Genomic DNA, 10,496 nt, shown 5'->3' with positions numbered 1-10,496 from the left:
GCTCCGGTTTCCTCCCACAGTCCAAAAACACACGTTGGTAGGTGGATTGGCAACTCAAAAGTGTCCGTAGGTGTAAGTGAATGTGTGTGAGTGTTGCCCTGTGAAGGACTGGTGCTCTCTCCAGGGTGTGTTCCCGCCTTGCGCCCAATGTATCCAGGTAGGCTCTGGACCCACCGAGACCCTGAACTGGATAAAGGCTTACAGATAATGAATGAATGAATGAATGAACTACTATTTTGAATTGACTGTAGTTCTGAATGTAATTATAGATCCTTTTAGATTATTTACAGTGCTCATACAGAGAAGAACATGGTCAGCTACTTTCATTACAGGCACTGGCAGAGTTTCATGGAGCTTTGTACTCATTAGGTTCAGGACATGTAATTTACCACAGTAATCATCATCACACACTTCAGAGATATTTACTCTGTTTAGCCTCTATGTATTACGACATTATATGAACATTGCTGACTAATGAGGAAATGGATGTTTCTCTCCTGCTCTTTCTTCCTTATTTGTAAAATTCCAGTAATAACCACTTATTTCTAGTATCATACACTTTACTAACCCTGTGCTTATCTTACGGCCTACTTAACAGGTACTTACTCTGTACTTACTCTTTGGCGGGAAGTAATTTAAAGTGTTACCGGAAATTACATTCATATCTGTATTTGCTAATTAAATGCTGTTAACACTGCACAGAACAAACACAATGTGGTTCTAAGAGTTTGAACAAGGCTTCGGTTCCTTTGGTGATTCAAAACAATCGGTTCAAAAGAACCGAATCATATATGGCAAATAGCTAAAAGACGCATCTGATTGCTGAGCACATTTCGTGTTTGTTTTATAAAAGGGAAGTGTCTAACTCAGTTTTGCTTAAACGCTAAATTTAGGAAGTATTTCTTTTTTGCATAAATACATTTTTAGTAAACATTTTTTGTCTTAAAAAGAAAAATCATACTTTGGCATTCAGAGTCTGAGAATTTTACTGAAACTTACCAGTTTAAATCTTCAGGTCAACTTTCAGTTCAGCCCTGATCTGTCTTCGAACACATCAGATCATCGACCTAGAGAATTTAAAACACGTCTGATTGTTGTGCACGGAAACGCATACATTAATTACCCGTAGTATCCGTGTCAGCATGAAAGCAATGGTCTGTACTTTTACTTTTGGCTCGGTAGTTTGTTTTGTAGTGGGAATATATTTGTGTATCTGGTTGCTTTGCTGCATTCGCCTACAGCTGAAGAGGCTCCTATAACCTTCAAACTTGTTCTCCATTAAAAGCAGTTACAGCCTGAGGCTCTACAGCATTGGATAGATTATCTTTCCCAAAAACGGTTTATTTTTGTAATGTGAGATTTTGCTGGAGATTAATATGGCAGTCTACATGTATTTTTTTTTCTCTGATCTTAGTTCTGTTTGTTAGGGCCTGTTAGGCATGGCAACCCTCAGCATGAAGAGATGATGCCGTCTGCTATTGCATATATGAGAAACCCATTTTTAAAATAAAACAAACTAAACTGTGTACCCAGACCCCATTTCTGGCCAATCTGAACAAAGAAAGCCTACAGAAACCCCTGCTTCCAACTCCATCTAGAACAGAGTTCACAGGACTGGGAACAATGGCTATATTTGCAATTTGGTATGGGATATAATTTGCCCTAACCGGAACCAACCACAAAAGAATAGACAATTTCTAACGCAGTAGGGCTATGACGGAGTACATTACCCACTTCCAAGAATGAGGCTTTTAATTAAGCATATATGGTCTCTAAACTATTTACAAGGGCTTAAGTGTCAAACTCAAATCCTTAAAGACAAAGTTTCCAACACTGGTCCTGGGGTACCTTTGTCCTGTACAATGTAGTGTTTCCCTGCCTAATCTCTCACATACTTCATGGGAAGCCCATTCCTGCCGGTGGGCTTTGGCAATAGGCACTTGCTTTGTCAAAAGAAATGTCTTACTATGCTGTAGAAAATACTATTTAAAAACAGTATTTAAGGTAATAACAGCGTCTGTCATCAGGGTTCCAAAGGGAGGGGGATTGACGACTACTAACGTGCAGACTGACCAATTAAATGTTTACAGAGAAGGTTATCGACAAATAACGATAGCTCTACAGTCAGACCTTCCAATCAGAAGATTTTAGGCTACGTCACCACGCCCCCTTCTCACTCAAGCGAACCAATCGGAGTAGGGGAGGGCGGGACTAGTTTGTGAACGAAACTTCTCGAAGTTCTATGCAAGCTCTAGAAAAACAAAATCCCGGACGTTTAAAAAAAGAGGACATGTCCGGGTAAAAGAGGACGTCTGGTCACACTACAGGAACACATCTCCATTATTACAACAAAGCTCCAGTCGTAATAATAATTATGTTATTGTCTCATTAGCTCTTTATTATGACATACTCTCTCAATATTTGGGAGAGTATTAGTCAATTTTAACCATTATTTCAAAATACTGATTCAATCACAAAGTCTGTATTTCAAGAAACCAAGTCATAATGTCGAGACACAAAGTACAAAGTTGTCACATTGCTGATTACAACAAGCAAAAAAACAGAAAAGATTTAGACTCTGCCTGGCAGGAATGGGCCTCCTTAAACCTTAACTTCAGGACCTGTTTTTCCACTAGTGAAGAGAGTGGGTTGTGTCTGTTGTTAATGCAGGCTGTCACCACTAGAGGGAAGAAGCACAGGACTGCTGAAAGAGGAGTGACACTTGACACATTCATTTTTACCTTTGTTTATAGCAATGTAAAACAAATGAAACAAAGTCATTTCAGAAAGCATAAAACCTGCAAATCAGGCAAATTAAATGGTCATGTTCTGCTCTCAGCTGTGACGGCTGAAACAAATGTCCTCTCCATACTGTAATGTATTCATAACTTAGGCATTATTCATTAAAACATAAACCTAGACCTCTGAAACAAGGCATTGTGAAATGTATAAAAATACATGTAAATTAAACTAAACTAACATGGTTATTTAAACAATTATGAGGTCATTTCTTTGTTGTCCACAGTCATTCCACCTGAATCTTGACAAATTGTATCTTCTTTCGTATCATTTGATTGGTCCTTGCTTTCTTCACTCTTCTCCGTTATTGGCTCACATGATGCAGAGTCGCTATCTGAGTCTTCCTCCTCATCATTGTGTCCTTGGCCCTGTTTGTCCTCTTGGCCCACGGGTACAGCCCCTTTCCTCTGAGGCAAGACAGTGAAGAAGGCTTCTTTCCAGTCTCTCTTCTCCAAATATGCCAGCAATATCTCAAATACTGAGACAGAAGAAAAAAAAAGACTGCTGCATTTCTCTTAATGGAACTCTGCTGTAACTGTATTGTGTCATCAGTGATCATGGATAATATTTTAAATTGTTTAAAATTCATGATGAATGGTCAAATGCTACAAAATGATTTAGAATATTATCAAGTACAAAAGCATATTGTGTGTCTGCGGCCATCATCAATGAAGATATGGAGACTAGAGGAATGCCCTGTGCTTGAAGGTAAACAGAGGCTTGTTCTCAACAAGGGCTAAGACTGGGCATTCAGGACAGGGCTGTAAAAAAGAGCTGTTTTTGATCCTTGCGTTAATTTGACCAGAGCATGTCATAAAGGCCTTATTAAGATCCCAGAGTTCTTGTTTATATTTTTAAATATTTTGCAATACTTAATTCCAATTAGTACCATCCTCCTGAAAAGATTGCAATATTTGATTCATACAAAAGGGCTTATAGACTGCTTGGTGAAATATAAACATGCCTTTGTTTTTCGTGTGTGTGTGTGTGTTTACTACCATGGTTGACAGCAAGCACTTTGCGACTGTTCATCTTGACAAAACTGCCCAGTGGGAGTTGAGCATGGGCAATCCCAAGTTCTTTGGCACGTTCAAAAGATATTCCCTGAGACATATGAAGATGGCAATCATGTTAAATATCATTATACGTTGAAATAAGTATAAGCAAATTGTCAGCAGCTGTTCCCGGTGTTTCGACACACCTACCCAGTAATTATACTAAAGTCAGAAAAACATTCAAATGATGCTGATATCTGTGCTCCGAGGTCGGTCTGTCCATGGTTCTGTGGGTGCCAGCACTTATTTGAATTGCAAAATTGTCTGCAATTCTTTTCCTCAAAATGACTTGTTGATGGACAGAAACAACTGTGGAGTTTTCAGGTCTGAAGCAAATTGGTGCACCAAGATGAATCTTGTTTATCTGATAGGAAGTTTTAATGGAGTGCCATATCTTGCAGTGGAATATGTTAATGTGTAAACTCCTCAAAAATAACTCAAAACCAGGGCTACACCATATATTGCTTTTGCATCGTAATCGTGATGTGCACATGGCACAACAGCCACTTGCTAATTCATGTGGAACACTGTGGACGAAGCTGGTGATGCATATCTCATTTCATATTTAAAATTAAAATTAATGTAAATGACCCATTCTGTCATTCATGTTAAATTCCTGATGTGTTATTGAAGCTTTCTCACCTTAATGCTGTTTTTACCATGAGATGAGGTTAATAAGCATTAATTATTAATAGCATGAGATTCTAAGCACCAGCGATATGAAAGTGTTAAACAAATAAATACAGTGGAATTTGAGTTCCTAACTTGTGTTTATTGATAGTCAGATAAGTCACATGTTATTTCTTACTAATTCAAGGAATAAGGTTTAAAAGAAGGTTTAGAGTTCGGAAACTCTAATAGGCGTCTTGCCTGTGACGTAGATGGTGGACAACAACTCTAGAAGTTGCACTTAATTCAATGCAAAATGACGAAAAGGTGTGTTGTTTGTGGCTGCAATCATTCAATGTGCAGTGGGACATCTGTGAACAAATGGCCCAAAGATCCCAAAATATCCAGACAATGGACTAAATTTGTCAACTTTAAACGGGCACTTTGGAAAGGACCGTCCGCTCACTCCGTTATCTGTAGCTCATTTCACTGGCGCTTTTCCAACAATAGGGGCATGTAAGGACACCAACGAAATGTGTTCAAGAGCCTCTGTAACATGGAGGTAAACAGGGTAAGGACACTCACTTCGCCTGTTTTAGTTGGTGTTAGTTAACGTTAGCTTGACTTGCTAAACTCGGTGGCTCAGATTATACTCGGCTACGTAGCTGCATTACGGAGGTTTATAGTGTCGGATGAATTCGAGTTCGACTTCGATCACATTTACAAGAATAACGGTACCTCTAAATTTGAGTTTAGCTTATTGCTCGGCTATTGTCATGAATAATGTTGGTTATTTAGCTAGATACTGTCATAACAGTCGGTCATAACGGTGTTTTACCGCAGCGTTGTTCAGCTGTTGTCCACCAGTGACGTCACGGTTGCGTTCAAGAATTTCCGTAGCGAGCTCGGGTTTTTCCGTCAATTTAATAAAATTGTCAGTTTTAAAGCAAATTAAGCATATTTTCATTTTATTTCATACTTATATATGTCAGTAACTAAAATAATGTGAAATATTCATGGAGGTCCATTAAATGGTGCTTAGCCTTTAATATCGCATTATGTATTGCAGAAAAACAAAGTCACAATGTAATGTTTTCTCAGTATTGTGCACTCCTACACAAAACAAATAAATAAGTAGTTTCTGATGTGCCAAGATATGTCACACATGCCACATCAAGTTACCTTATGGTGGTTGTGGTCCACTAGGCCTCCAATAACGTAGGCTTTGTTCTCATCCAGCTCATCCAGGGTGTTGGGTGAATCTGAGGTCAAGTACACCAGATCCTCTTTGCTAATGACTTCATGAAAATGCTCAGCCTTGATATGGACATCCTGTATAAAATGAAAATGAATGAGGAGAGGACAAGCTCAATGTGTTAAAGTCATTGACTTTTATAAACCTATACTCATACCTACGCCACATACCACACACCCACCAACAGGGCCTTCCACGATACTGTTTCTAACACCATGAAGGTCTGGTATCCGATAGTGTCTTTGAAAATGAGCTGGGTTAAAAATGTACTACATGGGATTGATTTATGTATCACTAATGTGAAAGCTGGATGAGAGTGGCTGAAGAGGTGAAAACCACTTGAACAAATGTCGAATAGAGTTAATGGAGTTATGGAGCACCACTGCAAATGGTGCGCGTGATTCAGAGCTAATACTCCAACATCAGTACTTGACCTCTCAGATGCACTTGCGACTAAATGCAATGAAATTCATATATGCCTGTCTATGCCTCAACACATTTTGCTGACCTCAAAACTGTTCATTGTGTTTTCTCGTGTGTTTGTTAAAATACAATGAACGTCACCAATATTTTGACCACTGGTTTTCTCTGGTCTCTCTGTTCTGGAGCAGTATTGTGGATCTGTTTGATAACCATGGTTTTATATTATTATTATTATTATTATTTTAAGGTATTAAAAAAAATGTATATTCCAATTTTAATGTCTGAACATACTTAACTACATTTTTGGTAAATTGGTAAAACTAATAAGTATATTAGTTTTAATTAGTTCTGGGAAAATAAACTGAAGATGTACCAATTAACACCCTAAATGGGTGTAGTGTCGCAGTTACACAGCTCCAGGGGCCTGGAGGTTGTGGGTTCGATTCCCGCTCCGGGTGACTGTCTGTGAGGAGTGTGGTGTGTTCTCCCTGTGTCTGTGTGGGTTTCCTCCGGGTGCTCTGGTTTGTTCCCACAGTCCAAAAACACACGTTGGTAGGTGGATTGGCGACTCCAAAGTGACTGTAGGTGTGAGTGTGTGTGTCTGTGTTGCCCTGTGAAGGACTGGTGCCCCCTCCAGTGTGTATTCCCGCCTTGCGTCCAGTGATTCCAGGTAGGCTCTGGACCCACCGCGACCCTGAACTGGATAAGGGTTACAGATATTGAATGAATGAATATCTTAAATGTAAAATATAAGTTTTACCTTCCAGTTCACCCAGCCTTTATTTATTTCATCCATGTTTTGTTTCAGCTGCCCACCATGACTGGTTATATAAAACTGTACAAAAAACAGTGTACAGGTCAAAATGTCACAATGCACATCCCAACACAGATACATTAGAAACAGTCCCATATGAATATATTTACCTGCACTGGGTGTGCAGCACGTCTGTTCTCTGCGTAGCACCTCTGAATCTGCTTGTGGAGTTTCTTTACATCCTGTATGACAAAAGAATCTACTGAAATCATGGCCTCCTTTAAACCATAAAAGTCTGCCTTGAAAATATAATGCTAGATTGTAAAGCACTGTGTCCCATCACTAATAATACTAGTCACACAATTATTGCACAAAAAGTTACAATGGTTAAATTAACTACAGTTGCAGTGTGATTTATTTTACAGCACTTTCCTGAAATCAAGAGTGGGGCGGTACCCAATTTTGCTCTATTCTCCCTTTTTACAGGTCAGTGAAGCATCACAATGATAATGAAGCTGTTATTTTTTTTAAGTACAAATAATACTACCTAGTGTTCCTTTAAAAATCAATTCCTTTTAGGCAGCATGTGGTTGGTTTCCAATCCCTTTACAATTTTACCATCATATCACATCATATTTTGTTTGAGCATATCATGACACTCTGAAGTTGCACATTTTTTTCCTTTGCTACTTCTTTCTTAATGACAATGTTTGGACAGCTCATCTTTAGGATGTCTGGAGACAAAGATATGGTGTGTGTTCTACCTTCAGCGCCATGAGGCTGTCGAAGCTGCAGTCTATGATCAGCCGGAGAGGACTGGGCTCTGCTTCTTTACGCAGACGTTTTCTGGCTGTACATTCTGTACCATCCTCAGCCTGTGTCTGTTTCTCTAATTTCCTCTGCTGCTTTCGCTCCTTACGCTTTTGTCTGTGCAAACAAAGGACAACAATGGAGGTACAAACACATGTAACACCACTAAGACCGCAACATAATACTTCAGCAAGCTAAGTTAACAAATATTAAAAAAACAACCCACAACCCTAAAGCTGACGTGTAATTTTCTAAAGCCAAGTTAAGTCCTTTGACATTATGATAATTTCAATAAGTGTAAATTACCAGAAGAGTCCCAAATGTTCTCAGAGAGAAGTTTTTATTTTTATTTTGGAGAACCTCATTGACCAAGGAAATTTTAAAATGTATTCCAAAATTTAAAAGCATGTTTACTTGCGCAGGTCCCTCTGTTCTTCCCACTGCTGCTGCTTGAGAAGTTTCTTTCTTTGCCTCTTTGACAGAGTCTCAGTTTCTCCACTCTTAATGTCCTGCTTGGTTCCATTAGTCTGGGCTCGAATGAGGTCATCCTGCTCTGGAGGCACACTGACTGCTTTAGTGGCCACACTATTGTCCATTCCTTTCTTTGTAAGCAAAACAAAAGCAAAAATAATATCAGCATTTGTCAGCATGCTTTACTCTACAGTAGAAAAACTGAATATTTTAGTGATGCTGGACAACTCTGGTAAAATCTCTATATTAGACATACATTATTTATTATTAGACAGACATACATTTATTTACGTTACGTTATTTATTTTATGAATGTTTGCTGTTAAAAGGAATTTCCAAATGTGATTTTCTAGTGTCATTTAGACAGTTGCAACATTTATTCCTGATTATGAGGATAAAGACAGTTATCACCATTTAATACGATTTTCTTATGATCCCCCCCTTCTAACTATCATTTATTACTGAGCTCTGGAACAGTCCAGCAACGTTGAATGCTTTTCTCAGACCAGTAAGAACTTCTTCAACTCGTAAGTTCATTAATGTGTCATATAGGTGCCATTCAGAAGTTACAAATAGAACAATAAACACCAGACAAATAATAACTGCTCTTCTCAGTGTCACAAGTAAACTGAACAGCTCATGGCTGTGGTGTCTGCACTGGTCAGTGTTTACTGAAAAACTGAAGCAGTCTCGTTCCTTTAATGGTTTTATACAACGACATGGAGATTTTTCGTCTGTGTCTGAATTATCAGAGCACAGTGTTTAATCCAAGAGAGCTTAAAACTACTTTAACGTGGTATAAAACTCCTGCTAACTCACCTTATTTTCCTAAACACCGCTCAACAGCGTGGTCTTCGATATCTGCGTCATTTAACTGCGCCTGTGTTAAGGCATTAACTCTCCGCCATGTTTGTGAGGTAAAAAATAATGACAGTTTACATTCTAATACATTTGTACAGAAACACATACGTATAAAAATATTTAAAAACTCACGTCCTCTGTTTAACCAGCCAAATATCACCTGTCCCCAAAGCTTTAACTTTGTTATGTGAGAATTTATTATTATTATTATTGTTGTTATAAGTTTAGAACCCCCTCTGTAGGAGCCCTCCACTCATAGGTTCAGGTTGATTTTGTCCATACATAAATAAGCTGCAAGAATAACTGTAGTTATGCAAACTGAACTGCAGTTACAATCTTATTTAAAAAAAAATGTAGACACCTTCTATGCAACATTTTCTCTGAAATTTATGCAACGTTTATGCTGCCTCAACTGGATACCTGTTGGAACAACATGACAATTGTTGTCAGATACTGATGCTGGAAGATTAGTTCAGAATAGGAAATGCCACACCAACTCATCCTAAATCTATGCATCACTCAAGAAAGCAAAGTTTAATTTTTACAGATCTGCAGCTCAGTGCTCCCCAGCCTACTAATGAAGTGAAAACTCTAGCCTGTCCCTGACATTCGGGCATTTCGGCCTTATGATGAGCAGCTTCATCAGAGTATCTTATAACCTTTAGACATACTATGTGAAAAGCAAAATGAAATAAAGGTGCTTTAATTTCACTGTACAGCAGTACAGCAAATTTGTAACTCTGCATTGAACCTTAGAGACATTAGAGCTAGGCAGTCGATGACATCAAAATATATACTCATCTATCAAACAAACTTGAACATATATTGGATTACTCACAGAGATCCAGTGTCCTGGGGTTGTGGGTTCAAGCTCTGCCTTGCATGACTATGAGGAGTTTGATGTATTACTTCTGTGTCCCCTTGGGTTTCCTCCTGGTGCACCAGATTGTCCGTGCAAAATTTTCCATAGGTGAGAGTGAATGTGTGAGTGTGTAACCTGTGAGGGACTGGTGCCCTGTCTGGGGTCTGTTCCTGCCTTGTGCCCAGTGACTTCAGGTAGGCTCCAGACCCACTGTGCCCCTGAACTGGATAAGCGGTTACTGACCATAAATGAATGAAGGAATGAATGTATAATCATACATATTATTAGTCTTAATCACATTAAGATACATATTGCATATACTGACTAGATATTAGATGTTTTCAAATGAAATACATACACGATACATCAGTGCAGTTAAGTGCTGAACTAATAGTAAGAAACTCACAGCTGAATAATGAGCACTTCCTGAGCTTGAATTATCATTTAAAAAAATTTCTAAGAGTCCAAACCATGCTGAAGTTCAGAGACAGCAAACGACACTTTTACCAATCAGTTTATAAATCACTTCTCCTGGCTTGAGCAGAGGAAGAGGGGCTACCTCTCTGGACTTTTGAGAATGTGCTGGAGATGTTTTAA

General features: G+C 38.7%; 2 protein-coding genes across 2 annotated transcripts in view; both read right to left on the bottom strand.

Moving 5' to 3' along the window:
• The window catches only part of coro1b (coronin, actin binding protein, 1B), a 35,619-nt gene extending 30,551 nt beyond the window's left edge, over positions 1-5,068 (bottom strand). The window contains exon 1 of the mRNA XM_066680827.1: positions 5,049-5,068. The gene's annotated coding sequence lies outside the window, so the exon portion shown is untranslated. The remainder of the gene's footprint in view (positions 1-5,048) is intronic.
• Positions 2,391-9,089, bottom strand: trmt10a (tRNA methyltransferase 10A). Its single transcript, XM_066680830.1, has 8 exons — positions 8,996-9,089; positions 8,120-8,307; positions 7,660-7,822; positions 7,066-7,137; positions 6,902-6,976; positions 5,646-5,795; positions 3,798-3,903; positions 2,391-3,277 (listed from the first exon to the last, which is right to left on the bottom strand). The coding sequence occupies exons 2-8, from the start codon at positions 8,299-8,301 to the stop codon at positions 2,997-2,999; spliced, it is 1,029 nt and encodes a 342-aa protein (XP_066536927.1). The 5' UTR covers positions 8,302-8,307; positions 8,996-9,089; the 3' UTR covers positions 2,391-2,996.
• Between the last annotated feature and the right edge of the window lie 1,407 nt (positions 9,090-10,496).

Source organism: Hoplias malabaricus, chromosome 9 (genome assembly GCF_029633855.1).
Source record: "Hoplias malabaricus isolate fHopMal1 chromosome 9, fHopMal1.hap1, whole genome shotgun sequence".
Lineage (NCBI taxonomy): Eukaryota > Metazoa > Chordata > Actinopteri > Characiformes > Erythrinidae > Hoplias > Hoplias malabaricus.
This window is presented reverse-complemented; position numbering and strand designations above follow the sequence as displayed.